The sequence below is a fragment of the Odocoileus virginianus genome, chromosome 10, assembly GCF_023699985.2.
Source record: "Odocoileus virginianus isolate 20LAN1187 ecotype Illinois chromosome 10, Ovbor_1.2, whole genome shotgun sequence".
NCBI lineage: Eukaryota > Metazoa > Chordata > Mammalia > Artiodactyla > Cervidae > Odocoileus > Odocoileus virginianus.
Window position 1 is genome coordinate 56539243 of NC_069683.1, and position 12550 is coordinate 56551792.

At 42.6% G+C, this 12550-nt stretch overlaps 1 protein-coding gene across 1 annotated transcript in view; it reads left to right on the forward strand.

The window, feature by feature from the left end:
• Positions 1-12550, forward strand: part of LOC139036963 (uncharacterized) — a 158334-nt gene that overhangs the window by 21027 nt on the left and 124757 nt on the right. Inside the window, exon 3 of the mRNA XM_070472811.1 lies at positions 9701-10253. Coding sequence (XP_070328912.1) covers positions 9701-10253 — 553 coding nt within the window. The remainder of the gene's footprint in view (positions 1-9700; positions 10254-12550) is intronic.

Genomic DNA, 12550 nt, shown 5'->3' on the forward strand with positions numbered 1-12550 from the left:
GATGCTGAACCTAAAGATACAGAGGGCTGACTGAACTATGTCATTATTCACAAGAGATCTGGTAACCCTAGGGAGTCCTGGAATCAGTCCCCCATGGATACTAAGGAACAACTGTATTGAGCTCTAATTTGTGTTGAGCCCTGATTCATTAGCACACTTGATCCTCATAACACTGTGAGGAAGTTACTATTATCATCTCCATTGTAGAAATAAGGAAACAGACACAAAAAGGTAAGCAGCCATCCCAAGCCATTAAGTTAGAAAACAAAGAAGCTAGGAAATAAACCAAGTACTCTGACTGGAGAGCAGTGATGTCCTTTATCCCCAGGGTTGCAAATAATATCTTTTGCTCTGTGATATGCCTTTCCATCCTCTTAGAAATGCCTTTCTTAGAACTCTTAATTTTAATCTAATCAAATTGTTTAATTTGATGATGAGAGGATTATATATGTTCTTACTCTTTGATCCAAGAATAGTATTATAGCTGCAATAATACAAAAAGATGTACACACATGACTATACACTGCAGCACTTTCTGTGGTAGTAACAGACTAGAAATGACACGGATGGAACTGGCTGAAGAAAGCATGGTGCCGTCACAGAATGTAGTACTATTAAATTATCAAAAAGAGACTGTGGAACATTGCCACATATTAGTATGTGTGTGTGTGTGCTCAGTCACTCAGTCATGTCTGACTCTGAAACACTATGAACTGTGGCCCGCTAAACATCTCTGTCCATGGGATTTTTCAGGCAAGAACACTGGAGTGATTGCCATTTTCTTCTCCAGGGAATAATCCTGACTCAAGGACTGAATCCATGTCTCCTATGTCTCCAGCACTGCAGGCAGATTCTTTACCTCTGAGTAATTGGGAAACCAAAGACCAACTCCTGGATCTTGCTAAAACTCTTGTCCATCCAGCTGGAGATGCCATCTAACCATTTCATCCTCTGTGGTCCCCTTCTCCTCCCACCTTCAATCTTTCCCAGCATCAGGGCCTTTTCCAATGAGTCAGCTCTTCCAATCAGGTGGCCAAAGTATTGGAGCATCAGATTCAACATTAGTCCTTCCAATGAGTATTCAGGACTGATTTCCTTTAGGATGGACTGCTTGGATCTCCTTGCAGTCCAAGGGACTCTCAAGAGTCTTATCCAACACCACAGTTCAAAAGCATCAATACTCTGGCACTTAATTTAAACTATGGTCCAATTGTCACATTCATACATGTCTACTGGAAAAAACACAGCTTTGACTAGATGGACCTTTGTCAGCAAAGTAATGTCTCTGCATTTTAATATGCTGTCTAGGTTTGTCACAGTTTTTCTTCCAAGGAGCAACTATCTTTTAATTTCATGACTGCAGCCATCATCTACAATGATTTTAGAGACTAAGAAAATAAAATCTGCTACGGTTTCCATTGCTTCCCCATCTATTTGCCATAAAGTGATGGGACCACATGCCATGATCTTGGTTTTTTGAATGCTGAGTTTTAAGCCAGCTTCTTCACTTTCCTCTTTCACTTTCATCACAGGGCTCTCCAGTTCCTTTTCAGTTTCTGCCATAAGGGTGGTATCATCTGCCTATCTGAGGTTATTGATATTTTTGCCAGCAATCTTGATTCCAGCTTGTGCTTCATCCAGCCCAGAATTTTGCATTCTGTACTCTCCATGTAAGTAAATAATCAGGGTGATAAAATACAGCCTTGATGTACTCCTCTCCCAATTTTGAACCAGTTCATTGTTTCATGTCTGGTTCTAACTGTTGCTTCTTGACCTGCATACAGATTTCTCAGGAGGCAGGTAAGGTGATATGGTATTCACATCTCTTGAAGAATTTTCCACAGTTTGTTGTGGTCCACACAGTGAAAGGTTTAGCAGAGTCAATGAAGCAGAAGTAGATGTCTTTCTGGAACTCTCTTGCTTTTTCTGTGATCGAATGGATGTTGGCAATTTGATCTCTGATTCCTCTGCCTTTTCCTGAATCCAGATTGAACATCTGGAAGTTCTCAGTTCACACAGTGTTGAAGCCTGGCTTGGAGAATTTTGAGCATTGCTTTGCTAGCATGTGAGTTGAGTGCAATTGTGCAGTAATTTGAACATTCTCTGGCATTGTGTTTCTTTGGGATTGGGATGAAAACTAATCTTTTCCAGTCCTGCAGCCATTGCTGAGTTTTCCAAATTTGTTGGCGTATCGAGTGTAGCACTTTCACAGCATCATCTTTTAGGATTTGAAATAGCTCAACTGGAACTCCATCCCTTCCACTTGCTTTGTTTGTAGTGATGCTTCCTAAGGCCCACTTGACTTCACTCCAGGATGTCTGGCTCTAGGTCAGTGATCGCACCATCGTGGTTATCTGGGTCACGAAGATCTCTTTTGTACAGTTCTGTGTATTCTTACCACCTCTTCTTAATATCTTCTGCTTCTGTTAGATCCCTACCATTTCTGTCCTTTATTGTGTCCATATTTGTATGAAATGTTACCTTTGTATCTCTAATTTTCTTGAAGAAATTTCTAGTCTTTCTCATTCGATTGTTTTCCTCTCTTTCTTGCATTGATCACTGAGGAAGACTTTCTTGTCTCTCCTTGCTATTCGTTGGAAATCTGCATTAGGATGGGTATACTTTTCCTTTTCTTCTATGACTTTCACTTTTCTTTTCTCAGCGATTTGTAAGGTCTCCTCAGACAACCATTTTGCCAGTTTTCTTTCTTTTTCTTGGGGATGGTTTTGGTTAGTGTCTCCTGTACAATGTTATGAACCTGTCTATAGTTATTCAGCACTCTATCAGATTTAATCCCTTTAATCTATTTGTCGCTTTCACTGTATAATCATGAGAGATTTTATTTAGGTTGTACCTGAATGGTCTAGTGGTCTTCCCTACTTTCTTTATTTTACGTCTGAGTTTTGCAATAAGGAGTTCAATATCTAAGCAGGTCTTGTTTTTGCTGACTGTATAGATCTTCTCCATCTTCAGCTGCAAAGAATAAACTCCATCTGATTTCAATACTGACTATCTGGTGGTATCCATGTGTGGAATTGTCTCTTGCATTGTTGGAAGAGGGTGTTTGCTATAACCAGTGCATTCTCTTGGCAAAACTCTGTGATCCTTTGTCCTGCTTCATTTTGTACTTCAAGGCCTAACTTGCCTCTTACTCCAGGTATCTCTTGACTTCCTACTTTTGCATTCCAATCCCCTATGTTGTAAAGGACATCTTTTCTTTTTTCTTTCTTTTTTTTTTTTTTTTTTTTTTGGCATTAGTACTAGAAGGTCTTGTAGGTCTTCATAGAACCATTCAACTTCAGCTTCTTCAGCATTCGTGGTTGGGGCATAGACTTGGATTAGTGTGATATGGAATGGTTTGCCTTGGAAATGAAGAGAGAGCATTCTGTCATTTTTGAGATTGCACCCAAGTGCTGCATTTCATACTGTTTTGTTGACTGTGAAGGCTACTCCATTTCTTCTAAAGGATTCTTGCCTACAGTAGTAGATATAATGGTCTTCTGAATTAAATGTGCCCATTCCAGTCCATTTTAGTTCACCGATTCCTGGATTGTTGATGTTCACTCTTGCCATTTCCTGCTTGACCACCTCCAATTTACCTTGATTCATGGACCTAACATTCCAAGTTCCTATGCAATATAGTTCTTTACAGCAATGGACTTTACTTCCATCACCAGTCACATCAGCAACTGGGTATTGTGGGGTTTTTTTTTAATTTATTTTTATTAGTTGGAGGCTAATTACTTTACAATATTGTAGTGGGTTTTGTCATACATTGACATGAATCAGCCATGGATTTACATGTATTCCCCATCCCGATCGCCCCTCCCACCTCCCTCTCTACCCAATCCCTCTGAGTCTTCCCAGTGCACCAGGCCCGAGCACTTGTCTCATGCATCCAACCTGGGCAGGTGATCTGTTTCACTATAGATAATATACATGTTTGTGCTTTGACACCATCTCTTCATTCTTTCTGGAGTTATTTCTCCACTCTTCTCCAGTAGCATATTGGGCACCTACTGACAGGGGTAGTTCATCTTTCAGTGTCATATCTTTTTACCTTCATATTGTTCATGGGGTTGTCAAGGCAAGAATACTGAAGTGGTTTGTCATTCCCTTCTTGGTGGACCACATCTTGTCAGAACTCACCACCGTGGCCATTCCTTCTTGGGAGACCCTACATGGCATGGCTCATAGTTTTATTGAGTTAGAGAAGGCTGTGATTAATATGATCAGTTTGATTCATTTTCTGTGATTGTGATTTTCATTTTGTCTACCCTCTGATGGATAAGGATAAGAGTCTTGGCAAGCTTTCTGGTTGGAGGGACTGGCTGTGGGTAAAATTGGGCCTTTCTCTGCTCTAGTGGGCAAGGCCATGCTCAACAAATCTTTAGTCCAATTTTCTGCTGGTGTGTGGGGCTGCATTTCCTCCCTGTAGTTTCACCTAATGGCAAACTCTTGTAGGGGCAATGGCAGCTTCTTCAAAAGGACTTATGCCAGCATGCTACAGCTCCCAGGATTGTTGTACTCAGTGTCCCTGACCCCGTGGCAGGCCACTGTCACCCCCACACCTCCACCAGAGACTCCTGGGCACTCACAGGAAAGTCTGGCTCAGTCTCTTGTGGGGTCATTGCTTCTGGGTCCTAGTGAGCTCAAGGTTTTGTTTGTGTTCTCCAAGAGTCTGTTTCCCAGTCCTGTGGAAATTTTGTGATCAAATCCACTGGCCTTCAAAGTCAAATTCCCTGGAGGTTTTCAGTCCCTGTGCTGGATCCCCAGGTTGGGAAATCTGCTGTGGGTCCTAGAACTTCCATAACAGTGTGAGAACATCTTTGAAATAATTGCTCTCCACTTTGTGGATCATCTGCTCAGTGGCTTTATGATGGGGCTAATGAATCTCTTCTAAGAAGACTTATGCTGCATGCCACACCTCCCAAGTCTGCTGCAGCTAGAGCCTCTGTCCCCACGGGAGGCCACTGCTGACCCGTGCCTCCGCAGGAGACACTCAAACACTCAGAGTCAGGTCTGACTCAGTCTCTGTGAGTGTTCTGGGTCCTGGTGCACACACGGTTTTGTTTGAGCCTTCTGAGTGTCTCTGGTGTGTATGGGGTTTGAGTCTTAATGCGATTTCGCCTCTCCTACGATCTTGTTGGGGCTTCACTTTGCCTTTTTACATGGGCTATCTTTTTCTGGTGGGATCCAACATTCTCCTTTTGATGGTTGTCCAGCAGTGAGTTGTAATTTTAGAGATGAGCACACATCCTTCTACTCTGCCATCTTGTGTATGTGTGTGTGTGCGTGTGTGTGTGTGACAGAGAGAGAGAGAGTGAATTTCCCAGGTGGTGCTCATGGTAAAGAACCTGCCTGCTAATGCAGGAGATATGAGAAACTTGGGTTCAGTCCCTGGGTTGGGAAGATCCCCCGAAGGAGGGCATGGCAACCCATTCCAGTATTCTTGCCTGGGGAATCCCATGGACAGAGGAGCTGACTGTCTACAGTCCACAGGGTCACACAGAGTCAGACATGACTGAAGTGACTTAGCACTTAGCACATATGTGTGCATACACTTATATTTTAACAAAGGGCATGATAAACTAAAAACTAATAAAAATTGATTACATGTTTACTTAGGGAGTGGGGTCAAGATGAGAGTAGAAAGGCCCTTAGTTCACCTCCATCTATGAATATTAGCATATCAAAACAACTGCAAATAGAGCTTCCCAGTTGGCACTAGTTGTAAAGAATCTGCCTGCAGATGCAGGAGATGTAGGTTCACTCCCTTGTTGGAAAGATCCCCTTGAGAAGGAAATGGAAACCCACTCCAGCATTCTTGTCTGAAAAATCCCATGAAAAGAGGAGCCTGGTGGGCTACAGTCCATGGAGTTGCAAGAGTAGGACATGACTGAGCAACTGAACTATCACCGCAAATAGAGCAGCTCTCACTGAGAACAACCTGAAGACTAGCATAAGGACACTTCTACAATGAGCATTGAATGGGAAGAACTGCACTGTGGTAGGAGGGGGAAAGAATCTAGTTAGGACCCACACCTCAATGGGTGACTAGAAGAAGAGGGAGAGATCACTGGCTTAGAGGTCTTCCATAAGAAGCGAGGGCACCCATGTTAGGCACCCCAGCCCTGGGGTCTGACACCAGAAAGACAAGCCTCCTTAATTGGTTTGAGAACCAGTGAAGTTTACTAGGGGGCCAGAAAAAATCAACATTCTGCTCTTTTCCCCCTAGTTTTATTGAGATATAATTGATGTATAGCACTATAAGTTTAAGGTGTAAAATGTACTATTTGCCTTGTATGCATCATGAAATATTACCTCAGTAGGTTTAGTGAACTTCCATCACCTCATATAGATACAACATTAAAGAAAAAGAAAAAAAAATTTTTTCATTGTGAGGAGAACTCTTAAGATTTACTCTTTTAATTTGATATAAAACATACAGCCATGTTTATTATCATGTTTTATGTTATATCTCTAGTATTCTCATAACTGTAAGTTTGTACCTTTCAACCACTTAATCTAATTCCCCCACCTCTCACCACCTACCTGTGGTAACCACAAATCTGATGTCTTTTTCTATCAATTTGTTTCCTTTTGAAATAAAATTGAGCTACAGTACATTACTTCCTAGTACTCAATATAGTGCTTAAAAATTTCTATACATTTCAAACTGATCACCATGATAAGTCTAGTTACTGTCACCATATAAAGATATTGCTAATTATTTACTATGTACTGATGAAATATATTTCATACCTGTGATTTTGTAAGCAAAACTTTGTACCTCTTAATTTCCCTCACTTATTTCTCATCTCACCTCGTCCCTCTTCCCTCTTATAACTCCCTGTTTGTTCTCTGTATCTTACTATTTCTTTTTAGTTATGCTTGCTCATATTCAACATATAAGTAAAATCATGCAATGTCTGTCTCTCCCTATCTGACTTATTTCACTTAGCATAATATCCTCTAAGGTCCATCCATCCAGATCACAAAAGGCAAGGTTTCATTCACTTTTACATCTGAATAATATACCCACAAACTGGAGAAAAATTATACCGAAGAAGTTCTTGCACTGTTGAAAAAGTTCTAGGCCCCAATACAAACTTCCAAACATGGGGAATGAGACTGAGAATCCCTAGGGAATCTGCTGTTGAACATCAGCGGGATTTGATTACAGACTTCCACAGGATGGGGGAAACAGAGACTCTTGGAGAGCATAGACAAAACCTAAATACACCAGCACCCAGAAAGAAAGGAGCAGTTATCCCAAAAGAGACGGAGCCAGACTTGCGTGAGAGTGTTTGGGAGTCTCCAGCGGAGGCATGGGTCAACAGCGGCCTGCCATGGGGTCAGAAACACTAAAAACAGCAGTCCTCAGAGGTGTGGCATGCTAGCATAAGTATTTTTGGAGGAGTTCACCATTACTCCTGGGCTTTCCTGGTGGCTCAGACGGTAGAAGCATCTGCCCACAAAGAGGGAGACCCAGGTTCGATCCCTGGGTCAGGAAGATACCCTGAAGGAAATGGCAACCCACTCAGTACTCTTGCCTGGAAAATTCCATGGATGGAGGAGCCTGGTGGGCTACAGTCCATGGGGTCACAAAGAGTCGGACACGACTGAGCGACTTCATTTTCTTTCTTTTCACCATTACTCCTACCATTGTTTGGCCTCACACCAAACAACAAGAAAGGAACACAGCCCCAACCAGCAGCAAAAAATTGAATTAAAGATTTACTGAGCATGGCCTTGCTGACCATAGCAAGAACCAGTTTTCCCCACAGCCAGTCCCTCCCATCAGGATGCTTCCACAAGCCTCTTATCCTCATCCATCAGAGGACAGAGAGAATGAAAATCACAATTTCAGAAGACTAAGCAAAATGATCACACAGATCACAGCTTTGTGTAAGTTAATGAAACTGAACCATGCCTTTAGGACAACCCAAGACATAGAGGTGATGGTGGAGAGTTCTGACAAAATGTGGTACGCTGGAGAAGGGAATGGCAAACCATTCAGCATTCTTGACTTAGGAACCCCATGAACATTATGAAAGGCAAAAAATTATGACACTGAAAGATGAACCTTCTAGGTTGTAGGTGTCCAACATGCTACTGGAGAAGAGTAGTGAAATCATTCCAAAAGTATTGAAGAGGCTGAGTCAAAGTGGAAAAATGACCAGCTGTGGATGTATCTGGTGGTAAAGTAAAGTCCAATATTGTAAAGAACATTATTGTATAACAATCTGGAATGTTAGGTCAATGAATCAAGGTAAATTGGAAGTGGTCAAACAAGAGATGGCAAGAGTGAACATTGACAACTTAGAAATCAGTGATTTAAAATGGAAGGGAATGGGTGAATTTAACTGAGATGATCATTATACCTATTACTATAAAGAAGAATCCGTTAGAATAAATGGAGTAGCCCTCATAGTCAACAAAAGAATATGAAATGCAGTACTTGGGTGCAATCTCAAAAATAACAGAATGATCTCTGTTTTCAAGGCAAACCATTCAATACCAAAGTAATCCAAGTCTATACCCCAACCACTAATGCTGAAGAAGCTGAAGTTGAACAGTTATGTGAAGACCTATATGAACTTCTAGCACTAACACCAAAAAAAGACTTCCTTTTCCTCATAGGGCACTGGAATGCAAAAGTAGGGAGATGAGAGATATCTGGTGTAACAGGCAAGTTTGGCCTTGGAGTACAAAATGAACCAGGGCAAAGGGTAAGAGAGTTTTGCTAAGAGATTGTACTGGACATAGCAAACACCCTCTTCCAACAACAGAAGAGATGACTCTACACATGGACATCACCAGATGGTCAGTACTGAAATAAGATTGATTATATTCTTTGCAGCCAAAGATGGAGAAGCTCTAAACAGTCAGCAAAAACAAGACCAGGAGCTGACTGTGGCTCAGATCATGAGCTTCTTATTGCAAAATTCATATTTAAATGCAATAAAGTAGGGAAAGCCACTAGGCCATTCAGTTGTGGCCTAAATCAAATTCCTTACAATTATACAGTGCAAGTGACAAATAGATTCAAAAGATTAGATCTGATAGATAGAGTGCCTGAAAATGTATGGATGGAGGTTTATAAAATTATATGGGAGGCAGTGATCAAAACCTTTCCAAAGAAAAAGAAATCAAAAAGTTAAAACAGTTGTCTGAAGAAACCTTACAAATAGCTGAAAAAAGAAGAGAAGTGAAAGGCAAAGGAGAAAAGAAAATGTATACCCATCTGAATGCTGAGTTCCAAAGAATAGCAAAGTGAGATAAGAAAGCCTTCCTCCGTAATCAGTGCAAAGTAATAGAGGAAACCAATAGAACAGGAAAGATAAGAGATCTCTTCAAGAAAATTAGAGATACCAAGGGAACATTTCATGCAAAGATGGACACAATAAAGGATAGAAATGGTATGGACCTAACAGAACCAGAAGATATTAAGAAGAGGTGGCCGTGTTGCAAGTGAAATGACCCTGACTCGTGCCACTTGGAGAACTACGGGAGCAGGTCCCCCAAAGCAGTTTTTTAGGCCTTGACACTCTCCACGAGGAGAGTTCTGGGGTGAGGGACAGGAACCCCGCAGGCACGTGAAGAACAGGAAGTAGCCCAGGATGCTGGGCGGGGGTGGGTGAAGCTCTGTGGTTGGGAGATTGCTCGTGGAGTCAGTGCGATGCAAGCAGTGAAGAAGGTCCCCACTCCAAACGCTGTGTCCTCGCCTCGAAGCAGACTGCAGTCCCAGGCGGCAGAGCTTGTGGCAGGGTAAGCAGACGGGACAGTGTGGTACCGAGACGTGTCCCTCCGCCCCTGAGACCCGGCTCCTCAGCCTCCCCGGCAGTCATGGGCCACAGCTGGACTTCTCAGCTGACCCGGCCTGTCTGCCAGCCCTCCACTCCTTCGAGAGGCCGCCTCCTGGTTTGCCCCCGAGCTGCTGGGGAGGGATTTTGCTTCACGATTGGGACCCCTCTCCTGAAGAGGCAGAGCCTGTCCCTCCACCGCAGTGTCCCTCGGGGCCCGTTTTGAGCTCTGCCGAACGGGATGAGCGGAGGTTGCCCTGCAGTCCCCTGTCCGCCGCTGCAGCCTGTCTCTGTAACGTCAGCGGGCACCTCACAAAGGGCACGGCAAGCGCGCACACACCCGGGACTCTTGCTGGTCAGAGATTCCCTGAGTGCCTGCCCTCGCCCGAGCCTGTTTCCTGTGTCTGCCTTGCGAACCTTGGGACTGGAGAGAAGGGGAGGGGGGTAAGTGTTGCCCTGAGAAAACTTACCATTCTTTTGTTGTTGGGATCTGTTCTTGGGGAGGGTGGGGGGCAGGGGAAGCTTGACTTTGTCTTCGTCAATAAACTCTCATTTACACACACACACAAAAAAAGAAGAGGTGGCATGAATACACAGAACTATACAAAAGAGATCTTCATGACCCAGATAACCACGGTGGTGTGATCAATCACCTAGAGCCAGACATTCTGAAGTGTGAAGTCAAGTAGGCCTTAGGAAGCATCACTACAAACAAAGCTAGTGGAGGTGATGGAATTCCAGCTGAGTATTTCATATCCTAAAAGATGCTGCTGCTAAAGTGCTGAACTCATTGGGCAAACAAATTGGGAAAACTCAGCAATGACTGCAGGACTGGAAAAGATTAGTTTTCATCCCAATCCCAAAGAAAGACAATGCCAGAGAATGTTCAAACTACTGCACAATTGCACTCAACTCACATGTGAGCAAAGTAATCCTCAAATTTCTCCAAACTCAGCTTTAACAGTACATAAGCTGAGAATCTCCAGATGTACATGCTGAATTAAAAAAAAAAAAAAAAAAAAAGAGGAACAACAGATCACATTGCCAACATCCATTGGATCATAGAAAAAGCAAGAGAGCTTCAGAAAAACATCTGCTTCTGCTTTATTGACTTCGCTAAAACCTTTGACTGTGTGGACCACAACAAACTCTGAAGAATTCTTAAAGAGATGGAAATAGCAGACCACCTGACCTGCCTCTTGAGAAATCTGTACGCAGGTCAGGAAGCAACAGTTAGAAGTGGACAACAGTTAGAAATGGAACAACAGACTGGTTCCAAATTGGGAAAGAAATACATCAAGGTTGTATATTTTCACCCTCCTTATTTAACTTATATACAGAATGCGTCATCAGAAACGCTAGATTGGATGAATCACAAGCTGGAAACATTGCCGGGAGTAATATCAATAACCTCAGATATGCAGGTGACACCACCCTTAAGGCAGAAAGTGAAGGAGAACTAAAGAGCCTCTTGATTAAAGTGAAAGAGGAGAGTGAGAAAGTTGGCTTAAAACTCAACATTCAGAAAACTAAGATCATGTCATCTGGTCCCTTCACTCCATGGCAAATAGATGGGGAAACAGTGGAAACAGTGTCAGACTTTATTTTTCTGGGCTCCAAAATCACTGCAGATGGTGACTGCAGCCATGAAATTAAAAGACACTTGCTCCTTGGAAGAAAAGCTGTGACCAATCTTGACAGCATATTAAAAAGCAAAACATTACTTTGCCAAGAAACGTCCATCTAGTCAAAGCTATGGTTTTTCCAGTAGCCATGTATGGATGGGATAGTTGGACTATAAACAAAGCTGAGTGCCGAAAAATTGATGTTTTTGAACTGTGTTGTTGGAGACCCTTGAGAGTCTCTTGAACTGCAAGGAGATCCAACAGTCCATCCTAAAGGATATGAAACCTGAATATTCATTGGAAGGATTGATGTTGAAGCTGAAACTCCAATACTTTGGCCTCCTGATAGGAAGAGCTGACTCATTTGAAAAGACCCTGATGTTGGGAAAGATTAAAAGCAGGAGGAGAGGGATCTTGGACTTTAGAAAGATGGTAACGATAACCCTATATGCAAAACAGAAAAAGAGACTCAGATGTATAGAACAGACTTGTGGACTCTGGGAGAAGGCGAGGGTGGGATGTTTCAAGAGAACAGCATGGAAACATGTATATTATCTAGGGTGAAACAGATCACCAGCCCAGGTTGGATACATGAGACAAGTGCTCGGGCCTGGTGCACTGGGAAGACCCAGAGGGATCGGGTGGAGAGGGAGGTGGGAGGGGGGACTGGGATGGGGAATACATGTAAATCCATGGCTAATTCATTTCAATGGATGACAAAAACTACTGTAATGATGTAAAGTAATTAGCCTCCAACTAATAAAAAGAAATGGAAAAAAAAAAAGCAGGAGGAGAAGGGGATGACAGAGGATGAGATCGTTGGATGACATTGCCAACTCAAAGGAGATGAGTTTGAGTAAACTCCGGGAATTGGTGATGGACAGGGAGGCCTGACGTGCTGTGGTCCATGGGCTCACAAAGAGTCAGACACGACTGAGAAACTGACTGACTGACCCTTTCTTTCTATCTTCTCCATCCAGATCCCCTATAATGAGTGTTAATATGCTTGTTGTTGTCCCACAGTTTTCTCAATGTGTCCTCATTTTTTAAAAATTATTTCATTTTTCTGTTTAGCTTCAATGATTTCCACTCCTTTTTCGTCTAGTTTGCTGATCC